The 27062-nt window shown below is 39.3% G+C and overlaps 1 protein-coding gene across 17 annotated transcripts in view; it reads right to left on the reverse strand.

Moving 5' to 3' along the window:
- Nucleotides 1-27062, reverse strand: part of LOC109412019 (aquaporin AQPAe.a) — a 364435-nt gene that overhangs the window by 43678 nt on the left and 293695 nt on the right. For all 17 annotated transcript variants that reach the window (XM_029864833.2, XM_029864832.2, XM_029864834.2 and 14 more), the window contains one exon: nt 20815-20958. In XM_029864833.2, coding sequence (XP_029720693.1) covers nt 20815-20958 — 144 coding nt within the window. The remainder of the gene's footprint in view (nt 1-20814; nt 20959-27062) is intronic.

A 27062-nucleotide genomic window follows, 5' to 3' on the forward strand; every position in this document is an offset into this window, starting at 1 on the left:
CAGCAGTGCTGCTGATAAAATAAAACAAAAAGCCGTTCGTTGAATCACTAATCGGTAATAAATTAATAACTTTTTCCACAAGCATCCAATCGTTTTGCGGTCTTCGAAGGAAAGTTTTATAAATGATTTTTCTGCAAGAAACGATGATCGATTTGAATTAAGGAGGCAAGGGGCGACCTCTGGGATTTTTTATCTGAAAGTGTAACTTTTCCCATAGTGAATCATATGATATGCGGTTCAAGTGAATCATATGATATGCGGTTCAAGCTTGCGCTAAATTATAGTTTCACCGATTGCGCTGAAATTTTGCACACTTCATATGGGACCTACATGGAATCAAAAAAGTCGACTGGAGCTAGAATTTATCCCATACTAATGTACACTACGGCAGCATCCATTTATTACGTAACGCTAAAATCGGCGTTTTTAGACCCCCTCCCCCACCGTAACGCTTTTTTGTATGAAAACCCTACAACTTTGTATGGGCCGTAACGCTGCCCCCCTCCACAGAGCGTTACGTAATTTGTGGACGGCGCCTAATGACTCATATCTTACTGAAAGATCTCAGCGAAACAAGAAAAAGTCTATATGGAGTGAAAGTTATAAATATCGGGACAAAAAAGTTATAGTAAAACACTTTTTAGGATTGATATGGAATTTTCTTTTTTATGAAAAGCTTACAAAGCGTAACAAAAATTAACTTTTGGTCTGTCTCAAGAGCAAACTTATGTGTCTCTGACAGATTTTGGGTCGTTGAATCCGAATCCGGGCTTAGATTTGCTCAAGCACGTCACAATTTTGAGCTATACCTAAATTTATAGGGCAAAATTTTCTAGTTTGGGCTTTTTTGACTGCAAGTTATTCAGCATGGATATATTTTTTTAAGCAATCAAAATGTTAATTGATCAATTAACATCTAAACTAACGACTCATGCAAAATATTTCGTTTTACCAAATCGAATTTGATAGTTTTAAGCGATTTATGATAGATACGATATTTCCCATACAAGTCACCCTCCAAAGGTTGCATGCAAGTTTTCATACTAACATAAAATGCTTAAATCTATTAAATTTGATTAGGTAAAACGAAATATTTTGCATGAGTCGTTAATTTAGATGTTAATTGACCAATTAACCTTTTGATTACTTAAAAAAATATTTACAAGCTTGATGGCTTGCAGTCAAAAAAGACCAAAATCGCATATTTTGTCCTATAAATTGAGGTATAGCTCAAAATTATGACGTGTTGGAGCAAATCTGAGCCCGGATTCGGATTCAGCGGCCCAAAATCCTTCGGAGACACATAAGTTTGCTCATGAGACAAAAAAATGTTGCGCAGTGTTATTTTAATAGTCTCATCATGTATATGAAAAATCAATATTTTCTCCCATTGTATAGAATTTTCGTCCCATAGAGACTTTTCTTGTTTTGAAAATAAACCTTTCAGATAAGGATGCGTCATAACGTACATGAGATGGACCGAATGCACTCATGGTCCTTTCTTTGATGACAGTTTATGTGATTCCTTTATGAGAGATAACAGATTGACCATTTTGCATGAGAAATATTGAATAATATTACTTACAGTGAATACTCGATTTCACTAAAGTGTTAAATCAGACTGAGAACCTGCAAAACATCAGTGCCCCGTTAATATTTTCGAAACGTTTCATGTTTCTCATAATACCATACCGCATGTCCACAGTTCATGAGTAAGCATAACTCGTAGATCTAGCTCTATGTTCCTGATTGTGCCCTGATACACGCGATCATTCTGTGCGGTTATATTCCGTAATGCTTCTTGTGTGGTAGGTATGATGGGGCACCTCTTGAATGATGTCTTTCTAGGTGTCATGTCGAGTAGAAATCGAAGGGTGCCAACCATAAACGTTGAGTCAACCATGCCACAAGACAATATATGTAAATATGCACTGGGATCATTCAGACAATATAAAAGGTGGTTAAATTCCACTCGAAAGGCCAAGGTGCGTCTGATGTTTAACACTACTGACACGGTTGCACGGTGTGCAAGCCAGCTGTCACACACTGATGTTGGTGCAAATGACATGTGACCCTTTAATCTCCGAAATCACACCGAATTCTAAACTCAACGACGATGGTGATTCGAATCAAACCTTATTGGCTACCAATCCATTTCCATCTGACAAAACACGCGCCATCAAATCATCATCATAAATAATAATTAGGCGCAGCACGCCGAATGGAACCGGTATCTTTAATGCGCGACGGATTCCGAGTTCCGACTTTCGGCGATCTTCAGCCGTACCACCAACGCACTGCCTCGGCAATCAGAAATCGGTTCACATTGAACTTGAACTGTGCGCGGTTTTCAATATCCCCTGCCACATGGAAATGGAGAACGCGGCAGTCAGTGATCGTTAGCCGAAAGCAGCAGCCGGTTGACGTGACTGATAGATGGATGTGTATGCAAAACCTGTGGCCAATAAACAATATACGTGATAAGAAAGGATTGCGGTTGCGGCGGCGGCGCGGTGGCCGTTGATCTACGACATGGAACGCTTTGAATAACGAGTTTCGTACGTGATCATGACGGGTTGCGCGGTGATTGAAAGACGACGCAATTGTCTAACACAGCACAACTACGGTCTGATGGGCGATCGGACGGAATGGATGGCATTTTATTGTTGGCTTCCAAATCTGATAAATGTGATTTAAGCAAGTATTACTCTTGACATTCGGTCGTTTTTAAAGTTATGTGATTGACAGGAAATATCATAGAATTAGATTACCTCTTGATAGGTTGATCGGATTTTCCAAACATATTCTTCTAGTATTATCAATTGGGTTATTGTTGTGCGGTAAATATGATGATTCATTGCATCTAGGAAGTCTGAAACATACTATTGAGAAAAAAAAATCTGAAAATATCACGTGAGATTTAGTATACAATGGCTTCTTCTTTACACGACTTTTCCCATTAGTTTTTCGAAGTTCTGCCTTTGGAAAGATTCTTCTCTCCTGGGCTCCACTCGGGATTCTCTTTCTACCAGAATCCTTCCTTCCCAGATCCAATGGTAACAAGTATTTAATGATTTTTACACGATTTTTACGGTGACCAATATATTGCGTAAAAACACAATTCAGGGTGGATTTTGTTTTTGAACATACGTAGTATTGAGCATTTCTGCAAATCACACAAATTCCCAGCATGTTTTTAAGACAAAAATATTCAAACAAACATATATTTGTATATATGTAATATTTGTAAAATAGTAAAACACAATACGTGTGTGGTTGCCACTGAGTGATTGGCTGGAGTAATCAAGTTTACACAACCCAAGTAACAAAATTAATTTTATAATGATTTTGAAGTATTCTTCAACACCTGTTCTTTAAAACCATGCATAAACCATATTGCTCTGCAACACGACATCAACTCAACCATAAACCCGCCATAAGTTCAAAGAGGCCCATCCTAAGATGCTCTTGGAGAGTTGTTTTTAAATTTCTCTTAAAACTTGTTGTACTTCCCAAGTTGTCCTCAAGGCGAATTGCTCTCTCCTTGTAGAATTCTTCAAGTGCACGATAAAACGATAATAAATTTGTCAGTGTTGTTGCTGATGCAGCTTTTATGTCGACAGAAAAGTTTGGTGAATTACATTAAAATTTAAAACACAATGGAAATGACACATTATTGTAATCGGGATTAATTTATTACACAAATTGGAAATATTTCCGGGGTGTAACAGGGATGCCAAATGCCAAGCAAAATTCATCGTATATATGTTACAAGATACTTCCCAAATTTGCAACGCGCTTCCATTATAACGCACTAATGTTAAAATAGTAGTTTACGCAACAAGGTGCAGAATGATGATTTTTACAGCACGAGTTGTACATTTATCCAACGAGGCTTGCCGAGTTGGATAATTACGACGAGTGCTGGAAAAATCGAGTTCTGCACCGAGTTGCGTACAACGTTTTTTGCAATTTCATAAATTATCGCTTGAGAATAGTTTTTAACAAAAATTTTCCAAAAATTGTACACTGATGCTCATAGCCATGTTTAAGAAAGTCTGATCATAACAGGTTATACTGTGCATTTGTCACATTTTTTCGGAGCTGCGTCCAGAAATCACCAAGAAGTTGATCAAAACTAAAAACAGTGCTGTAATGGTTCATTACGCAACGCAAATCAGTGCTGTAATGAACCATTACAACACTGCTAATTTGGTGTGGGAAAGTAGGCCTTTTCCTGACAGATTTGCGTGAGGTAAAACAGCCTATTACGATGAGAAATTGCAAAAAATAATATTCCTGCTCATGCGAACATTGCTCTTGAGTTTCTCAACATGGCTTCCATTGAAATCTAGACCGGTGGTCGGTCCATCATCGATGGTTTTAATCAACATCACCATAAGTTCGTCTTAAATTTCTTTTAACTCATGCCAGAGCTAAAAACATAACTCAAGAATACTAGGATTTATAACGTTCTCAATGCAGCCTGGTTGGCTTCCATCAAGAACGTCTTAAATTTATTTCATCTTATGCAAGGGTAAGAGGTATTACTCAAGAGTACTCAGGTTTATAACGTTCTTGAAGTAGGTGTATGCAAACTCCGCCGAGAACGTAATAAATCATGTACGCCAAATTGTAAACAAACAATAAATTATCGCACCGCGGTGGATTTTCTGAATCTCGTCCGACGAATTTAATTATCAGCCCGGTACCGTTGCCAACCAGGCAGACCTTTTTCGATAACCGGCCTTGATGCGGTACAGTGCCTCATTCCTCCGGTCAGTAGTAGTCAGTAGGTAAGTAGGGTAGGTAATCAAAATTTGAACCAAATTGCGGCTTTCTGAAGCAGTGCAATAGAAATAGTGCAATACAATAGAAAAACACATGAATCTGCTAATTCTCATAACTATTTTTCATTAGGCAGTGGAATTTCAACTAAGAATGTTCTAAACTCTTCAGAAACTTGGAAACTATATTTGGAATTTTTCATTCCCCAAGAGTAAACAAAACAACCACTAGCGCAGTCTGCAGGCCAACACGGGAAGCTCGCCCCCGTTTACTACTTCAAATTTAGATTACAAATGGTTCAACTTAAGATAAAATTCTCCAAGTAAGAATTACTTAAATTTGATAATTTTATGACAAACTAGCTGTCCCGGCAAACGTTGTCTTGCCAAGCTGTGGCGGTTTGACAACTGCTGAGGTCATCATAGCAACGCACTCTAGATTGATTTTATTTCGATCACGCTGAATGTCTTCCCGGCCCATAAGAAAATCAGTATTTTCACTACTTTCATGCTTTTTTAAATGATTGTCGTAGCTTTTTGTGCATATAAACACAGCCACCACGAATACGAACCGAACCGTGCAAGAGTCATGTCGATCGGTTCATCCGTTCTTGAGTTTTGTTGCCTCAAAGGAACTTCAAACTCATTTTTATATAGATATAGATAATGCGGAATATTATTCGATTTGTAGATTCTACGATAAATAAGCTTTCATTTGACGTGTTCACATATTGTGTGTGATACAATGCATGAGCTGTACGAGTGCACTGAAAATGTGCTTTCTCTGGGGGGAAATGGGGGAAATCACAGTGATTTTTCATTTGCCTGTTTTCCATGACAAAAACGCTTTTTTCAATGATTTTAAAGTCTATGTTATCAGGTTATATTACGGAAAGCTGTTTAACATCTTTTTCGGGACAATATTTGCCTAAAAAACGCGTCGTTTTAATGAATTTCGAAATGGTTCAAATAAGGATTACAATTTGACTAGTTCAAAGTTTGATTTCTTACCCTAGTTGTTGATTTTGAAGTTCGATGATTGGAACCCCGATTGCACGGGAATCGACGCCCTGGATGACCATACCCACCTCATTTCGGATACTGCAACCGGAGGAATGAGGCACTGCACCGCGATACGGTTGGGTTTCCGGGTAGGTGCTCTTGATTGGCAGCAATAATGGAACGATGAGAATCAAAATCTGATGCTTGAGATTTTTCTTGTATTTGTCATGTACCAAACTGTTCTCATGCGAGAACAGTTGCTCGGATGATTGAAGATAACTACAAGAACCTTATAAAACTGAAAATAAGTTCAACAGTTCTTGTTGTGTTTATGGTTTTATGAACTGAACCTCAAGTATTCTTGGAGGTGTTTTTAAAACCACATATTGACGAAGAATAGTTGTGCTCAGCTGAAACTCCGATAAGATCAACTAGAATATGCAATGTTCCGATAAAACTATCATAAAAACAAATAAAACCAAATTGAATTAGGATTGTTACTTGGGAAGGAACTAACAAAGGTAGCTAAGTAGTAGCTTACCGTCATCAATGCCTACTTTCGAGATTTCCAAACTTCAATGGACTCAGGTGGGAGCCTACGATTCTTTTCTAAGCGAACCATATCCACACACCACCGAGCACCGGGGCATATGGATTGTTTAAACGGAGTAAGCCTAGGCCTGCTGGGCGTCTTCATAAAATCCACACATCCGAAAGCAACCCTGTACAATCGACATGGTACCGCTTCCAAAGGGTCACAGCCCAGCAAGGAGTACCTCTGGCACATCAAAAACGACGCCAGTAAGTTCCTAACTACGGCATACTGGTTTTGCTTTGTAATTGGTAACTGAGACGGTATACGCTTAGGTAACTACGCACAATCCTCTTAGTAAGGTCGGGTGATACCGTCGTACGGGGCTCCTTTTTATACTTTTTCATGGTTTTTCAACTTTATGACATTATAATTCCCAGAATAGTGAAAGGATTTCTACAATCATTACACACAATAAACCTGAGTATGTATGTAGAATGTATACAAAATTTGAGCTAAATCCATCAATAAACAAAAAAGTTGTTCATGCATCAATCGGACACATCTCATATAGAACTGGATGGGGGCTACTTTGGACATTTTTAACTATAACAAAACTGCATTTAAAATTCCAGGGTTATTTAGAAAACTACATTTTACCAATACTGTAGCATACTATATCGTACATAATTTCAATAAATATATGGGTTTTTAGATGATTCTGTGCTATCTTTATGAGCAGCGAGATATTGTAATATCGACAGCCTTAAAGAGGGGCCTATCAATCCTTTATTTAGGTGAAAAGGTCATTTATGATGTATAACGATACTAATGTTCGATTGTATATGCTACGTTGATACATTTTGAATGAATGAGTGTAATCAGTTTCGAATCTTTTAATTCTGCCCTATGTTGCTTATCCTTTGACAGATACGCGTATTTCGACTACCACTTGTAATCTTTCTCAGTGTCAGTTATCCACTCAGTGGATAACTGACACTGAGGAAGATTACAAGTGGTAGTCGAAATACGCGTATCTGTCAAAGGATAAGCAACATAGGGCGGAATTAAAAGGTACGAAACTGATTACACTAATTCAAAAGAGGGTATTCTGCTTAGAGGGTTCGAAAAGTCGGTACAAAATTTTGAATGAATTGATCAACACTTTGAAATTTATGTTGAAGCAATGCTTACAAGAGCAAATGATCTGATACGTTATAGGGGAATTTACGTATTTTCGTTAGTTTTGTTCTCTTCGTCATGGGGTTTTTTTGAAACGTGCTGAACTCAGAATTGGCCTTATCCTTCCCAACCAAGCTGAGTTATATGCCCAAATTTCAGGCAATTCGGCCCGCGAAAACCCTCCATGGCGAATAGAACAAACCTGCCGATAATACTCTTGGTCACCCTATATATATTTTTTGGTTTATTCGATGTTTTTCGCGCCCTGACAAGCAATAAAGGGTCTATTTGAAAAACAATTTCAACCAAATGAAGGGGAACATATTGCTTAATAATTGATGTCTTTGGGACTATTATTAACAGATTTGAAAAAAAAATCCATATTCAAAAGTGTCCATAGTAGCCCCGCATTTCAAAAGCAGCCCCGCACGATGGTACTGACTTCAAACAGCGGATAGGCTAATGTCGGCGCGGTCTTCCATTCCTTAAAACCGAGGTGTGGCTTTTTTTTTAAAGAAGACGCGTACCGTCGTGCGGGGTGTCATTGGGCCAAAGTGGGGTGACATTGGGTCACTATTAAGCACGTTTAGAATACGGCGGGAATGCATATTGTGTGCTAGGCTGCTAGAATACATAATTCTAAGATACTTTGCGTTCACCGTCAGATTCTTTGACTTATATTAAATGCGTGGGGTCAATGGACCAATGTTACCCTCTAGGCCCAATGTCACCCCGAACGGCGGTAGTTCAAATTTAACCACCCTTGCTTCGTTGTTCAATGTATCATCTTTCATTATAGTAATCATTTTTGAAACAAATAAAAATAGGTTTATTTTATAGAAAATCGGCCAAGTGTTAAAATGAGGTGAATTTTTCGATTGCTGAAAATTAGAAATATTTATAAAATTACTGCTCACATCATATAGTATATCAATATCAGAAAAGTATGAGCCTATTGAGTCCGTTTGTGAGATCAAAAACAACCTTATGTTCTCTTACTCCGACGTTTCGATCCGTATCGGATCTTTCTCAAGGATTCGAGTTAACGATTGCTTTCTCGTCATTTGGATTTTTCAATATTTCACGGAAGTCAAGCATTTCTCCATAGATTCATCCACTAGTTGGCCGGGGTTCTGCTAAACCGAACTAAGCGCCAAAAAGTTTATTCCGAGATAATTAAGTTTAAAGTTCAACAACCCACAAATAAACAACAGCTAAGATACTTTGAAACTTTTCCGCACACATGTAGCTTACAAGCCCTTATTAACCATCAGAGATGAAGAATACATGTAAATTATTTGAAATCATTGAATTTCTCACTACTTTGCTCTCAGTTCACTCTGGCTGAACAAAAACATTGGAATATGGTACCGTCAAAGCACCATTCACCGTGGATCTAAGAGGATTCGGGGCAAATAAGGGCTGTCATTTGACACCAGTCTTATAAACATTGTTGGTGACGCTTTTAATTGCCTTCATTATAGGTTAAAATTAAAGCAATATCCACAGAAGTAGAAAAGTTTTCACAAAATTTGGTAATATAGTACAATTAGTAAAGGGTAGTAGGGTCGCCTAATTCCGTGGTAGGTCACCATTCACCGTGGTAGTAGGGACCCATTCACCGTGTATGAGAAATTGTATTCTACTTTGTTTAAAAATGATCAAAACAACCCAGCTAAGGGAATTTTCTTCGTTTAAAATTATTTCAAGTAATAACTTGCAAGATTTTATTAGAAAAACGAATGTTCAAATTTTCGATTTTTTCTAGATATATGGGACAATATGGGGCACGGTGAATGGAGACCTTTGATTTTTAGGGTACTTTCTTGTTAAACTTACTTCGGTAATGCAAAATACATGATATGTGAATTTAATCACCTTAGCGCAGTTTTCGTTTTTTCACTATGAATGCAGTGAACGAGCAGAAACCCGCTTCATATAAACACACTTTAGTGTCAAAATGATACTTTTAAATGTTTCTAATGAGCGTTTTGACATGGTTAACAAGTGTTGTATTGGTGAAATTGAAGGGAAATTGTCATACCATTCAATCGTAATATGAAAATAATGAAACAATATTCGAAGGCACACGGTGAATGAAGCCTCCACGGTGAATGGCGCCTTGATGGTATATAGTTCAGTGTGGCTCACTGGGTTTCTTTGTTTCAGAGAAAACCAGTCGGATTGTGAAAAAAATCTCGATTTTTCATCGTCTGAAGTTGAAGGCGATATTACTCACAATCCTTAACATGAATCAGAGAGGAAGCGTATAGTATAGTAGCACGGAGGTCTCAAAATAGTTTAAAATATGAACGGCGGAAGCCCTCCAGCTCAGCAATTGTCACCCATGCTTTATTTTTATAGGCCATGCATTGTGCAGGTACAGAGTAAGAGTGATTATGTCAAATGATGTCCTTACATGTCCTGAGGTCCTGAGATGTGAAAGTGGAGCAATTTGTGTACATCAAATTTATGCTGGTCGAAGAAAACCATGAAAATGTTCTGCCAAACAGAAATTTTGAATTTACTCCACGAAGAGCTGTAACAATTTCTGGATTTCTACACTGAAGGTAGATCATCATATTCTTCATCCAATGGTTAAGAAAATACATTTTTTTTTTTTTTCAAAAAATGGTCTATGGTTCGGTTTAGCAGAATCCCGACCAGTTAATCTTAGCATTTCCGCAAGCATTCATTACTCATCTTGGCGCTCCTTCAAAAATTCCTTCAAGAATTACTGCAACGCTTTTTTTTAATCTGCAAGGATTCTTCAAGGAGTTTCTCTAAAGTTTCATTAAATAATACGTGCAACACGAAAAACCAAAACAAAAATCTATTTTTAGCACCGTTTCGTTATCGACGGTACTAATGCCCCCACACATGAATGTTTCAACCATAACTTTTTTGTTGCCGTGTCGGGAGTCGAACCAGAAGTGTTGAAGACCGCTAGATGAGTTCCATACGCGCTGGCACCTTGGACTGTTTTTGCTGCAGTCATAACAACAGACATTTCATTAACTAAAAGGAAACTGTTCTCCAGTCTCAATCATTTTAGCAGAGGGCAAAACGACTATGTCATATGTATTAAAATCCCTGTAGTCACATTTTGATAAATACATAATGCATTTTGTAAGATATTTAGTCAGTATGAGAATATTAAAACACCCTTCGCACCTAGTTTCGCACACTGCTCATATGCTAATTTTGGATCCATAATTATTGGCATGTGATAGCTGTCAACAGAAGAAAAAATGTCATCTCTAAAAAGGTTTTGATGAAGAAAGTCTTTGTTCGGTGGTTCAAACGGTGATTAAGGACAAACGTCTTGAAATCCCGCTTGAACAGTGTATCAAAACTTCAGATGCATAAATCTCAAGAAGCAAGTTTCAAACAACAATACATTTCATTATTCTGTTCTTGCTCATTTGTAATAAGCTTAAAATTAGAAGATCAGATGTGCTGGTTTTGTTTACGAAGAGATTTGTGCTATCGAAATCGTGAGTAGGTGCCAAAGTCGACCATTGTGGCAGCCATTTTGGGATTCTAACAAGTCTGTCCTTAAGTTGGTCGATAGTCGAACCAGAAGTGAAGACCGCTAGAGTTGACCATAAATTTGTTCACTCTTCTTGATTTCATTTGTTTACCATTAGAGCCAAGCTTTTAATATTTTATTGTTAGAGCAACCTTTGCTAGTTTTTACATTGCATTTATTCAGTTTTAGCAGTGTCGAATTATTGAATTATCATAAATCACCTTTTAATGCACCATATTGTAAAGAAAAATGTAATGCATCATTACATTGATAATGCCAATCTAAAGGATTATTGCATGACAAGTGTGGAATTGCTGCATTTTGCATTGCAAAGGATGATATTCAGTCTAATTCGTGCAATGATATAATGCTTGTGGTTACTTGGGTTGTTAATTACAGATTTGATCAAATATCTCATAATGTTTTATTTAATGCAAACTATTCCTTTCGTTTCAGTCAAGGTAATATATTCTCAACCAATAATAGTAGATCATTTCAATTACTTCAATTCCGTCACAGTTCACATGGTAATACACGCACGCACTCGCAGCAGCATGCTGCAGCACACTAAACCCAACTTATGTCCGGTGTGTGGCGGTGGCGGAAAATTAACCTTTCCGCTGCTAATCGACCACGAACTTCCATCTTAGGAGTCACAAATCCACTCAATAATGGCAACGCTCCGGTCGGTCGAACGACATACTAATTATAACCTTTTCTATAAACTCCGATGCCAGTCTCGCACCACCAATTCCGATTTAGTCGGAGCTTCAAACGAGTCTAGTATAGTAAGGGACCATGTTGGGGTCCAAGCAGAAGTACCATACGCATGAATCGATGTAGCACAGCACCGCCGAAGGAAATTGAATTTAATCGCTTAATATGAGCTCTATATTGGTTGACCGCGCGCTAGCCTAAGCCAAGTGGGCTCCGCTCTCCCGTCTATAATGGTCTATAATTTTTCGAGACATTATGTTTTGACGGCTGATCGGATCGTACCGTGCCACGCACGGCTCGGTTGCAGGAGGACAGATGCGATCGAATCAAAGCTACAATTTGGCGCCGGCAGGTGTTAAAAACGCCACTTAAAAGCCTCCCAAATGATGATTAAGGGCTCTTGAGATGTGCGTTCGGCTATGCGTGGCTCGCACTTCGTCACTCACTTTATCACAATTGTCACCGGTTCGATAAATAAATGGTGGCGATTGATTGATTCGAATGTCTATATCAAAACGGTACGGTGGAGTATGTATAGAAGATAGTGTTGAACCGACATGACCATTTTCAATTTTTGGTATCCATCAATCTTGTTCTCGGTATATCCATTGCTGGTAACAAGTGACAAATTTCAATCAATTATCGTACAGAAAGACACTATCATATTTGTACTGAGCTTGTCGGTAATGCAATTGTCGATACACTACTCGTTCAATATCCAATAATAATATCTACAATAGTTGTGTGTTCTGTAACAATTGACATTTTTAACTTTAAGGCAAAATCTGTTATTTTGATTACAGGTATACTTCGATTTAGTGGACCCTCGATTATATAAAGCCTGTCCACGTTAAATTTCGGACACCTAAAAACTGCGGAATCTCGAAAACGGTGTAACCAACTTCATACAAAATATCACTGAAACATGATGTTATGGTCAAAGGAAAATTGAAAAATGTACATTGGGTATATCTTTAGTTTATGGCATCAGTAGAGACATTATAGTGATCCGATCGAAATATCAAATTTAAGGGCCCTATTTTTCAAATTTCATTGCTTTTTCTCACAAGTATGCGTTTTCTGGCATGTTTTTTGTTCTTGAATGTTTCTCATAGCTTATACTTTTGATTCCAATCGAAGGAGTTTAAACAATCATCAATTCAGTATAATTATGAACAATACAAATTTAATGAAATTTGAACTTTTTCACTTATTATAAAATAGATTGACGTGATTCGATGATTTTTTGAAAACTTACAGCGATAAAGCAAAACATGAACATGGTTCGGTACAGCAAGGCTAGTGCTTCTTCAAGGTGGCAATTTTTGGTCCTAGAAATGTATATTCTTGCCATACCATCTCTGGTTTAAGAGGCATACGAAAAATCGATTTCTTTATCATCCTTAACGTGCCGACACTAATAACAATCTTGATTCTGGTTGTAAAAACAAACATCCTTTAACTTGTAAGAAATTCGAAAGTACTTCAAAATAAACCCATTTCAGGAATCGTTGGTGGTACAATACAATTTATTTTTGATGATACAGGACCACACTTTCTTATATTTTTATCGCATTTATACAAAATCCATTTTCATCACTTTTTTTCAAAACGTCATAACTTTACCGCACATCAACCGATTTGAATGAACTAAAGCTTTTCTTCTAGATTAAGGATCAAATTAATCAGGAAGCACCAACATTTGCATATTTTGCCACTGGACTGCTTGTGATACCAACGACTTGGTGTCCGAAATTTAACGTGGACAGGCTTCAGACTCTCGATTTTATGTACTTCGATTTTATGTACATTTTACCTCGATTTTATCTACATTTTTCAATGGTAAAATTTTTAATATTCAATCAGTTTGAACCTTGCAGTTTGTACCATGATGACTAATGCAGGGGTTTTCAGCCTTTTGACGCGCGGAGCACTTAAATAAATTGTTTTGTGGAGCATCCATAATAGCGTCAAAGCATACCTCATGACATACTTAGTTCTATATATTTACCTTAATCTCATACTTCCCTTTCTGTCTTCATTTTTTTTTATAAATATCTCTGGCTTTGTGGATGATTACGATGAGCGAAGTATATGGAGTGGTTTTCTGGCTACAGATCCCTTAGCAATGACAACATTTTTGCAAACTGCTCATTCGCCAGTCTTTTCCTCAAAGTTTTCAAACAAACTTTTTCTCACATTTCTTATGGCTTTCTCACCGAGAATTGTATTATATTCCTGATATTTTTGGTAGATGCCTGCTCATTGAATTCCAAAATTTGTAGCAAATTCCATAAAAAGGTCATTGTAATGCTTCTGCAGATTACTGACCAAATGAGCATGAGCATGAGCATAGATGACCGCACAATTCGTAGTTGCTACTCCGTGATTGACTAGAGCAATCGAAATTGCACAAGGAACCAATGAATAGGGCTTGGGACTAGCTTACTATTCCCAATGTACACAGTTCGAGAGCTCTCAACTTTGATAGGGTCAATAACGGCGCCGGCCACGTCCTTACGGTCATCGAGGATGGGAGGGAATGTTAGTAAGACAAACGTTGTTATAAAGACCGCGAATCGCTGCATCTCCACGTTTGTCTCAGGAAGGAATTTTTTGTTAGTAGGGTAAGGTACATTTTCAGTCCGGGAGTCACCTATGGTTGGTGATATGATTTGACAATGGATCAATACACACAAACCGCCGTTAACAATCGACCACTTTTCGACGCAAAAACTAGCCATAAAGAAAATTCTATCGCGCGTCTCCACTTCACTAGAGTACAGAAACCTTTAGTCTATTCCACACAGAAATACACTGAACGCGATTCACTTGTCGGCGCCCGGATTTTTTTTTCGACCGGCGAGCCCGAACTAACACTTTTCACTCTTGTGTAAATGCAAAAAATGAAAGAAAATATTTATTATCAACTAAAAATGTATTGGGAACTAGCGCCGACAGGAAGCGGAAAATTCGGAACCGACTCGATCCACGACGCGTCCACCGCACACTCACCGCCGTCGAAATGCTCACTTCGGAATACAAAATCGAAAGAGAAAAAATCGAACCACCGAAGCAAACGCGCGCGAACTGGCACCCGGACGAAATCCTTCAACACACTGCCCAAGCAAAGTTCCATAACAACCGGATAATATACTATGTTATCTGATATCAAAAATAATTAACTAAATTTGTTCTCATTTTGGCTGAATAAGCAGGCAACATAACAAACATGATAACAACCAAGTATACGCGGGATATCATTTAAATATCTCATTATGTTATCATCAAAGCCACCCTGATAACAATTTCTGTAAATCAATCAATTGCATCGAAATGAAAACTTAATTTGTTATCAAAAAGATATTTCCAACGGTCATGGATAACTAACTTTCACTGTTGTCGTCGATGATGATGCCCCGCAGTTTGACAGGTGTGGTAACATGTATTATCAAGTTGATAACACAAAATTGTAAAATGAGTTATGGAGCGAGCACTAGTTATCAGTTTGTTACTGGTCAGTTATTGTACTTTGCTCGGGTGATGCACGCTGGGTCCGCCGTCGTCGAAATGCTCACTTCGGAATACAAAATCGAAAGAGAAAAAAATCGAACCACCGAAGCAAACGCGCGCGAACTGGCACCCGGACGAAATCCTTCAACACACTGATGCACGCTGGGTCCGCCGTCGTCAAAATACTCACTTAAGAATAGAAAAAGAAAAAAAAATCGAACCGCCGAAGCAAACGCGCGCGAACTGACACCCGGACGAAATCCTTCAACACACTCGCTTCGGCAGATTACTGACCAAATATGAGATAAATTATTTCTTGTGCTGTCATGGTAGAATCAGAGCTAGTTAGTCGAGGTTCCCCGATTTCAGCGTCCATTCCCAAGGATGAATTCCTGGAGGTATCTTTAAAGGAACCGCTGAACAATTCCTGAAGGAACTGCTAGAACAAACAGAAGAAAGAATCCATGGAACAACTTTTGGAATTGCCGAAATTTCTGAAGTAATTCTAGTAATATTGAAGAAGTCTCTAAAGATATTTCCGAAAGAATCGATGAAGAAATTTCAGAAGGAATTTAAAAAAAATCTGAAGAAAATCTAAATAAACCCCTGAAATAATTTCTGAAAAAGGTATATTTTTAGAATCAATAGATGGATTTTCTGAAAAAATTCTGGAAGGAATACTTTCTGGTGGAATACCTAACAAAACTTCTTGAGATATTAAAAAAATCCAGGAGAAATCCCCAAATTAAAATCCTAACCAATTTTTTATTTATTTCCTGGAGAAATCCAAAGAGAAATTCTTAGAGGTACGTTTGGAGGTAATCCTGCAGGAATTTCTGAGAAAATAGAGGAATACCCGGCGGAATTTCTGATGAAATCTCTGTGTCAATTTTTACAGGTATCTCTACAAGAATGTCTTTCAGCCTTTCCATGGAAATCCTCTGCAGAAGTCTGCAAAAACTGTAGAAAAATTTCTGAAGTAATCTTTGGAGGATTTCCTAAGCAATTTATGGAAGAGGAATGTGTTGAAGGAATATCTAAAGGAATGTAAAGAAATTTTGGGATATTCCTTAATAATCTCTTGCAGAATTCCAAAAGCAATCCTTGGAGATAGTTCTTTAGAAAGCTTCTGAGAAAATTTTGAAGGGAGTTTTGAGTTTCTGATTCTAAATGTATTCGTGAATCATATTCTAAAAAAAAAGTTCATGGAGTATTTTTGAGAAAGTTCATGAAAGGTCTGATGAAATTCGTAGATAAATTTCTGAAACAATCTATGCAAGATTTTTTTAATCCATGCAACTTTTTTGGAAGTTATCCGTGCAAGACTTTTTAAGGGAGATTTTGGAGAAATTTCTTAATGACATTCTAAAGCCTGTATCCGCAATAATCGGGACACAGAAATATGGCTGTAACTCTGCAATAGATATATTATAATTGCTCAAATTTTGCCTAATAATATCTTAAGATGGGTTCATTTCACCTGCAAAATTTCATGTGAATCGGTGAAGTACCTTTTGTTATAGCAATGAAACAGTAGAACGCGAGCAATTGAATTTTGTACAGCCCCTGGTTTAGCTTGTCAGCGCTGTAACTTTTAAATTTGATAAAGGAAATGGCTGAAATTTTGAACACAAACCTCTCAATCTACTTTACTTGCATAGGCAAAATTTCAAAAAAATCGATGCACCATCAACAATTTCGTAATCGAAACATATATTGGGGCTGACCGTGATTTTAGCCCTTCAGACAACAATTAGTGAGCACCCCTTATTGTTTCGATTGTATTGTTGAAAGTACTACACCAATAATCATCAAATTTTGCAGAATTAATATACACATAATCAACTACCTTCTGTGAAAATTTCATGAAAATTGGCAGAGACATTCAAAAGTTATTAATAGGCAAACATCGCACATAAAAAACATGAAACATTTTCACTAACACTATCCCCTATCAACACCAGTAACTTCCAATCCAATTGTTAAAAGTTGATGAAATTTTGCAAGAAAGTGTCTCTATAAGTATCATAACTGCTCACGAAGGATCATAATTATCCTCACAGAACTTTGAATTGTAGCGGAAAAGAACCATCTAGTATGCGAATGAAAATTGGTGATAATTGTACAAAATCTTAAAAACCACGTCTGTTTGTTTCTTATCTACAGATAAAAGTAATGCATCGATTTTTATGAAATTTTGCACAAATAATAAACATACATCAAAGAGTTCTCAGTCAACTTTTGGTCAATTTTTATTGATTCAGTACAGAGTTACTAGCGTACTTCTGTGTCCCGATTATTGCGGATACAGGCTTTAAAGTCTAAAGAAATCCATAGAAGATTTTGTGAAAAAAATCTGACTGAACCTCTTCAGGATTTCCTGGATGATTTTTTGATGTAGATCTACGAGCAGTTTCCAAAGAATCTCTTAAGAATCCTTGGAAGATTTTTTCAGGAATTAGTGAAAGATTTTCAAATAATAATTCCTGGGATGGATTTCAGCAAGGGTCCATGAAACAATTATCGAAACTCTGTGGCAGTTTTTCCAAAGTAATCCTTGGAGATATTTTTAAAGAAATCTTTGGAGGAAAATCTGGAGATATGTTTGAAGAAATTATGAGTCGAATTTAGTATAAAAGCCGTGGGAGATTTTCAGTAAGAATCCCTCGAAAAGTTTGTGAAGGAACCCCAGAGTAGTTTCTATAGGAATTCCTGCTGAAAATTCTCTAATGAAGCTCACATTCACACACAAGAGTCCCTGGAGGAATTTCTAGAGAAATCTCAGGAGGTTTTTCAGACAAAAATTTAGAAACAAAAAAATCCCTAGACAATTTCTAAAGCAAACTCCAGAGAAAGTTTTGGAATAAATCTTAGGAGGATTGTTTGAGAAAAAGCTTAAAGGTGTTTCGTGTTTCCAAAGGTTTATTCGGAATCTTAAAAAGTCTCGAAAAAAGGGTAAATCTCTGAAACATTTTCTGAATAAAACCCTCGAGGAATTTCTACAAAAAAAATCATACACAACTCTCTCTGAAAGTTTTGGAGAAATCCCTAATGGAATTTCTGGAGATGCTGTGGAAATTTTCGGTAAAATCCTTGGAAGTATTTCCAAAGTAACAACAGTTTTAAATTTTTGAAGGAAGTTTTAAAACATTTTCTAAAAAATTGTTTCTGGAGGCAAAGCTGAAAGTATTATTAAAGGAATCTCAGCCATTTTGGCAACCCCCTGACCCCAGCACAATCCGGATCATCTCCGGAATGGTTCCGGATATCGCATGGCCTCTTGAGTATAATAAACTTGCACCAATTTATGATCGATTGAGGGTGACTTCAGAAAAAAAAAATCGGATATAAATTGACGAAATGCCAGCATTTTGAAAATGGGATGTCGGGGGTCGGGTACGTGAAGGTTAACCATCTACAAAAAGCGCCCTTGGAGTTTTCGAACGAAAGGTGTTACGGCGTTGTGCAGATGGAAGATCGCACTTGGAGAAGGCGAATGAACCACTAATTTCAGCAGCTGCTGAGAAAACCAATCACTGCCCACACCGAGAAAATCGGGAGGCTACGGTGAACGGGTCACGTCATGAGGATGTCGGATGGCAACCCGAATAAAATTGTTTTCGAGGGCAATCCAACCGTTGCAAGAAGATGTGGTGCACAACGAGTTAGGTGGGTCGATTAAGTGGAAAACGCAGAGTGCGTCACAAGAGACGCACAGCCATGGACCGAGTTGAATGGAGACGACAGACGACACAGAGGACACTCAGGCCTGAGTCTGACCGGTAAGGCAAGGCATACTCTACAGAACCTGAATGTACCACCTAAATGCCTGAAAAGTTATTTGGAGAAGCTAATTCACTTCCAGCAAAAACCTAGGGTCTTGTAGTAATTCAGTCTTGTACACTAACGGAATCGAGTCACTGTAAGTTAGTATCATCCTATCATCACCGACGACGACAACCGTCTGGCTGGAGAAGACACCTTTTTATCAATCAACTCCAAGTTGTTGAATGGCACCACTTGACACGCCATAAGTCAAATGGTCGTCGCGGCTGCCAAGCTAAATTATCACCGCTTCAGTGTTCCGTTTGATGATCTCTACGGGTAACACCTGGGCACAGAGTTGGGTCGACCCAACCCCTCTGTCCAGAGTAGGAAGGTAAAACACGAAGGGCGGTGCCCTTTTCAGTGCGGCGGACCCACCTCGCCTCGGCCACCACAATAACTAACTAGCTGAAATTAATCCTCACAGTCGGTGTGGCTGTCGTGCACTTCAATTGTCTTCTGCATTAGGTTGCTGTGTAGAATGATGAAGCTTTTTCTAGCTATTTTCTACGATGTATGATGATTGAGGTTGACTAGGCGTGCTTTTCTGGTAGTAAATTAGTTACCGTCATCATAAGTTATAAACGTCACATATTCGTGCAGCGGACAGCATCTGATTGAAATGCCGAATCGTGAGAAACTCTCCGGGCAGTGATTCTCAACCGGTTTAAAAATATGACAATTTTGAAATATCGCTACATTCTATTCCTTCTCCTATTCTTCCCAACTGGTCATCTCATCTTATCATCTCTGCTCATAGAACAGAGCACTGAAAGCTTTCACAATAAATTTGCGCAAGAATGTTTTTCTGGCAGTATCTTTATAGTAAGTTAGAGAGAATTTTGAGGACGAACTCTTGCATAGTACTGGAAAAAATGTTCTGCAAAAGGAGACATTCACACATTTATCAGTATGGATGCAATTCCTTGAGGTAATATTTGAGAATATTTTGGCGGAATTCCGAAAACTATTTTCACATTTTTAACAATTTTCATGCAATTTAAGCAACTGTGTATTCATGATATGCATGACATCAATCTATTACAATTGGTTTTATGTACATTTTCGAATGTTCTAGTCAATCAAAGAGTAGCAAAAACATCGCTTATATTTGTATAAGCATGTTTTACGAGGATCTCATGCTTCCATCTGAATAATGCAGCATACCTTTTGGTGTCCCGGCCCACATCGTTCAGAAGCCACTGCTCTCACGTATAGAAACACTACCTGACGGACGCGTTACCTGACTGGTAACCACAATCATGTGCTTTACTACTCAAAGGGATTGTTTCCCTCGCCCAAGCATGGGGGATGTGTGAGCAACATTGATTCAATTGGAAAGATTAAGTTGTTTTTATCAGATCGTGCGGCGACGGTGATCGTTTCCAGCGAACCAATTCCCTCCTAGCTGCCCGCGAGGTGCTTCGAGCTAAAAAGGCCCTCCTAATCTGATGTTTATTGCGCGCGGTGGGAAGTTGTTTCATAAATTATCGAAAATACATTCGATGCAGGTTGTGGGGTGATTTTGGCAGATAAACTCGCAATTGAAAGTGGGGCATTGTACCGGTGGTTTTATGGGAATGAAAGTGAATGTCTCAGAGCCGGTTGGATTCATTTTTTTATAAGAAATAAATCTGGAATGTACCCGTGTAGATCATATAGTCTAGATGCGCAGGGCACTCAATAGCCCTCGAAGTGCTATTGTTTTGTAGCGTGAAACTTACCTTAATAAGAGCAGCACCAGCGATGGCTCCCACACACTGCGATACGATGTAGAAGGCTCCCTTCAGTATGCTGATATCGGCCGTAATCATCAGGCCGATTGTGACCGCAGGGTTGATGTGGCATCCACTCACGTGGCCAAATGCCTGAAATGAAGGAGGGAGGGGAAATTTAAGTAAAGCGATAAATCATATATGAATACGTAACAACGTAGGTGAGATGAAATAAAGAAGCTAGTGTGTTCATGAAGTCGGAAACCTATCGGAATCAACAAGCTCAATAAAAAAAGTCATAGCTTTATGAATTTCAACCCAAATTAATCCTCGAGCAGTCGCGTGTTTGACTACCTGCAGCGACGCCGCGCTCATGCTGTGTACCACATGCGTGCATTTTCCATGATGCGTGTACTGAGTACACGACGCGACCGCTCCCGGGTTAAATTCATCTGAAACAATTTCTTCGAGTTTCTCACAAATCATGGGGGAATTAAATGGAGTTTTCCAAGATTTTAATTGTTTCAGGTGATTCGAACCAGTACAAAATCTTGATACTGCAAATGCCTGCAAGCTGTTTTCACGATAAAATTGCTAAGGCCGTAAGTTATACGGCTGCACTAAGTCCCCTAAATTTTGTATTTGTTCAGGGAATTCCTAAATTAGCTTATCCCTACCCTACCGGATGCACGAGGTGCCTGACCTACAAGAGAGCCTCACCTGGTAAATCACAGAGTAGGTAACGCAGCTGAACCTGAACCACTGTGACGCAGACCAGCAACCGCTGTGTCAGTCAGTTACTGAGTGGAACACGGATATTGTCATCATATCGGATCTATTGGATTCGAAAAATAGGACTACTAACCCCAATTCAAGTTGTCAAGTGACCCGTGCCCAGGAATGAGTCATCGAGGGGGTGAAAAAGATGTTTGATCGTTAACGGAGCTTCTGGGGTAACTGGACAACCTCCACAGTATGTTTTCCCTTGCCGCGTTAAGTACAGACTTGTTAGAATCCCAAAATGGCCGCCATAATAGCCGACTTTGGCACCTACTCACGATTTCGAGCGCCCAAATCTCTTCGTAAACAATATCAGCGCACCTGATCTTCTTATTTTAAGCTAATTGCAAGTGAGCAAGAATAGAATAATAAAATGCACTCTTGTTTGAAGCTTGCTTCTTGAGATTTGTGCGTCTGAAGTTCTGATGCACTGTTGAAGCGGGATTTCAACACGTTTGTCCTTTATGCAGGGCTCTGGCGTGGCGGATCTTTTTTTCCTGTGCTACTCGTGGGATATAAAATGAGTTCAAATAATAATAACAAAAAGGTAGCGGTGATGACGAGATTAACCCCTTCGCGAGAAGCGGGTTGACTAGGTCTCCGTTAAGGAGAGCAGAAGACGGAGCTGGGAGCAGTTCCCATTGTGCCAGCGTCGGTAACCCAATTTCCTCGCCGGCTAGTACGTCGGGTGTATCGAACGGAGCGTGGTTAATGTGGGCCATTAACAAGAATCGAGATGGGCTCTCTGCGATGGGGGTGGCTGTGCAACACCTTTATACCATCATTGACTTTGCGTCTACGAAGTCTAATATCAGCAAGGACCTCAAGCACGCCCTTATTAGGCCTGCTTTATTAGGCCAGGGAGCCAATGATGGTAAACAGGCAGGACCACGAAAAACTTGTAACAGCTGCGGCAGCGGCAGAACCCACGAAGTCAAAGGTTTCAATGCCTACCTAGACGACGTCTTCGCTTTCGAGGGTTGCCCCAAGAGTGTGGCGGATGCTATTGCTTCCAACAAGCAAGCGTGTGAGGCAGGCAGCCGTCAGTTGAGTAGTAAAACCGGCAAGTTGAAACCCCTGGTTCCAATAAAAAATTGATGGCTCCACCATCAATCCAAATCCTACCCTACCCAAAATTGCCTAACATACCCAAACCTAAACCCTGCCCAAAATACCCTACCCATTTCTTCTTCTTCTTCTTCTTCTTCTTGGCGTAACGTCCTCACTGGGACAAAGCCTACTTCTCAGCTTAGTGTTCAATGAGCACTTCCACAGTTATTAACTGAGAGCTTCCTCTGCCAATGACCATTTTGCATGTGTATATCGTGTGGCAGGCACGAAGATACTCTATTCCCAAGGAAGTCAAGGTAATTTCCTTTACGAAAAGATCCTGGACCGACCGGGAAACGAACCCGTCACCCTCAGCATGGTCATGCTGAATACCCGTGCGTTTACCGCCTCGGCTATATGGGCCCTCAATACCCATTTGCTTCGATCCACTGACAGATGTTGTCGGAGTAAGGGGATGATGTCAACCACAGCATAAAAGCATAGCTGTCAAACGCAAAAAAAATAAGAAGGTGGGAAATTATAAAACTTCTAGAACTCCATCAGAAGCTCTCTTTTGCCATCTGATACTCAACCGGAGTGTAAGTGCGCGACGTTTGTAAAGTAGTGCCGTATATTGAGGTTAAATGGAACCTCGTGTGGTGATTGCATTGATGTATTTAGTGTTGTTTCTTTTATAAATTTTTAGTATGTATAGTGGTACAGGAAGACAAAAAGTACCGTAGCATTTTGTAAATTTGTGAAGCAAAAAGCAAGAAAAAGGTAATAAGCTACTTAAGACTGACGTCACGGGGAACTAATGTGGCAGCAGGTCCAAGGGAAGGACCTTTTTCTTTTGGTGTTTTTTTCCGCAGTGCTGACCCACGGAACGGATTGTAATCCCAGACGCCGCCATCGCATGCAAGCCAAGCCGGCGCCATTGCTAAAGTCAATGATAGCCGCCATCTCTACGCAGTGAACCTTCCTCGTGGTCAACCCGTTTCCGGAGAGCCCGCCCTGGATTGGTTAGCCACTATTCCGTCCGGCTCTGCTGGCCCCCAAACATGTTTCCGTCTGGCACGCTGCAAGCACCCAACGATTCCCTCAGTCCGGCATACCGCCTGTTGAGGGCCAGGCCCGGCGCAACTGACCCTCAAGATTCGAACCGTCCGGCTCTGCTGGTCTCTACGAACGCTTTGGTTCGGCACTCCGCTGGCCACTCCATCAACGCCTAGGTCAGGCTTGTAAGGGACCTTCAAGCCTCGCCTCAAGCTTGGTGGAGCGCCCCTAGGTCGCACACTGGAGTAACAGGGTCCAATTCATGGCCAAAAAGTTTAGATATTATTATAATAAATATTAGAATTTAGATATTGAGGAAGCATTTTGGATTATAAATAGCCTTATTAACCCACTTAAAGACTAGAAATGATTTCTTATAACCTCTCCAAGGACAACGTTAATTTTCACCCCCAAAAATCGCTTGAAGCGTCGAACATTTTTATTTGACAACGGAGAACTGAAAAATAATTATATGTCCATGAAAAATATTGTTTGGAAACAAGGGCCACCTCGTTTCATAGAAATTCTCCTAGAAGTGTGATAGAAATTCAATTCTTTTATAAGTGTAGATAACGTGTTTATGTCTTCAGCATAGTTGTAAGGATTGTCATAATTGGGAAACTTGTTGAACAATTGTTCTGTCTTCACAATTTTTGGGAATATGGGCCGTTATTTTTGAACGGTCTCTTAAACTCAGTTTAAATGTTGTACCTTTTTCTAAATATTAATTTGGGAATCACATTTTCATTTTGGGATAACTTTTATAGTGCCCTGGAGAACACATTAAAACTCAAAAATTAATCATGGATTGAAATTTTAGAAGTTTGAACATGATGATAGAAGCCGTGTGGAATATATCAGTTTGAATTTTCTATTAAAACATGGCATTTTAACACAACTTTATACATAAAAGTAAGTTCGTGGAGTACTGAGTGAAAAACTCAATGAGTTTAGCTATAAAAAACAATATTTATCTGAAAATATTTTCTTAACGGTGCATCAACATATGATTACATGCTACAAATAGTGAGCTCTTTATTTGAATTGTTTTTGATTTTTTATAACAAATTTTGAACACAACAGTTCTAGCTACATTAGATTACTACTGCATTGCATACATTTAGGCGTTTATCGGTGTATGAAGATTTCTGCTCAAATTTACTAAATTAATTCCATTTGACACATTTTGTTAAGAGATAGAAGACCAGATTTGTATTCTGCTATGATCTATCTACCGAGAATAAGTGGCCGTTCATTGAAAAAGTAGTCGAAACGAAGCTGTTATATCAAAATTAAACATAAATTGTAACTAAAAACTAGTCAAAAAGGTGTAAATTTCAAAATGATTTATTTTTTCGTCTGGTACTTTCTGGTACCCGTTTTCTTGCGATTCACAAAGGATATGCCTTATATTTTATTGTAATTTTATCCAGATCGCGGAATGCTGCAGAATCTGAAAACTTTTTGAATGCTGAAAATGGTTTAAAATTGACAAAAAACATGATTTTGAAAACTCTTCTGTAAGAGAGCAAAATAAATGAAACCAGATGAATTTTTTTGTTTAAATGATACACCTTTATCAGGAGAACTGTGTTACACCCTCAGTTATTTTTTCAAATTGTCAATATTGCGATAATTGAAGTTCTTACGATGAGTTATGATGCAAATGAAAAAAAAAAGTAGAGAAAATCGTCAAATTTCGGCATTTAATCTTAAAAAAATATGCATCCCAAAGTATTTTATTGATTGCCACATGATGAAGCATTACTTCATTTATCTTTAAAAAATATTAGACTCTGGAAAATCCTGAAAAAAAAAATTTTCGACTGATGGCCAGGAATTTGGCCCATTTACGCCTGTGTGCGCCGTGTTGACACGTTTTTTCACCCTCGTACAATATTTGCATGAAGGTTTTTCCTTAAATACCGTTCCTGCTCTACGTGATTTGTCACCTCACGAACGTAGCCATGAAGTGAAAGGTAAGCCCCAATAAGCGACCCTCTGAGAGTTAACCTTTGTACCCTCCGAGAGCTAGCAAGTTACAAAGTCGGACCCCAGCCAGGCGTCTCGGAAAGACAGGAGGGGTAGGCTTAAAAAAGGCCGGCTCGTCTCGTCTCGGATCGAAGAAAACGGGGGGTTGCGACCACTGATTGGTCCCAAACAATTACAAGATAGGGTGGATCATGGGAAAAACACCCTTTGAACCGCCGAGGAGGGCTATGCGCTCATTATCAAGACTGAACAGTCCAAGTACTTGGAAGTGTTGAAGGTGAGGAGGATGTCGCCAAGCTCGCGGATCTGGGACCCGTCGTGCGCAGTATTAGACGTACTCGTACAGGTGGAAAGATCCTCGAGCTCAAGCGTGACAAAAAACGCAACTCTGAAGCTGAAAACCTAGACGAGATCGCTGAGGTGCTGAAGCTCGTCACGGTACTGCGGCAATAGTTCGAGGTGCAGGTGGTCACCGCAGCCGTTCGGCTATGGAAGAGTCCAGCAGGGAAACAGATGGATTTGGTGCAGCTTCCTGTGGCGGACGCTAACAAGTCCGTTAAAGTAGGAAAGCTCAAGGTGGGCTGGTCAGTATGCCAATTGGCCTTGCACGAGCCACCGGACGTTTGCTTCAGGTGTCTAGAATCAGGACACGAGTCATGGGACTGTAAAGGCCCTGACAGGAGCAAGCTGTTCGGCGGCGAAGGCAATAAGGCACAAGGATGCACGAGTGCACCCACGTGTTTGATTTTCCCCGGGAAATCCGTGAACAACACGCACCCAACCAACGGGTGCTCCAAGGTGGCCGGCCTTCGAAAAAGGCGTAGCGAACAAATCACAGTGCAGGTCACGCAGTTGAACCTGAAACACTGTGACGCAGCCCAGAAACGTCTTTTCCAGGCAGTTTCTGAATAGGGGACGGATATCGCAATCATAGCGGACTCATACCAACAGGGATGCCAGATGAGTTTTTGAAAAATCTGTATCGCTATTTCCTAAAATCTGTATCCCATACAAAATTTGGGTGAAAAATCCCATACAAAAATAAAATAGCTCCTCTAGCTCAAAAATCTGTATTTCATATAAAATAATTCTGTACGGATGCTCAAAAATCAGTATAATACAGATAAATCTGTAAATATGCCATCCCTGCATACCAAGTACCCACTGGCAACGGCAATTGGGTCCTGGATGGGTCCGGAAAATTGCGGCAATATGGGTGACGGGTAAATACCCCATCCATGAGTTGGTGTCTACTACCTATGAGGGCTTTGTGGTCGCGAAAGGAAGCGGGGTCTTCTACTGTAGTTGTTATGCGCCTCCAGGGTGGTCGATCGAGCAGCTCGCGCAGTTGCTGGACTGTATGACAACCGTGCTGACTG

Source organism: Aedes albopictus, chromosome 2, assembly GCF_035046485.1.
Source record: "Aedes albopictus strain Foshan chromosome 2, AalbF5, whole genome shotgun sequence".
NCBI lineage: Eukaryota > Metazoa > Arthropoda > Insecta > Diptera > Culicidae > Aedes > Aedes albopictus.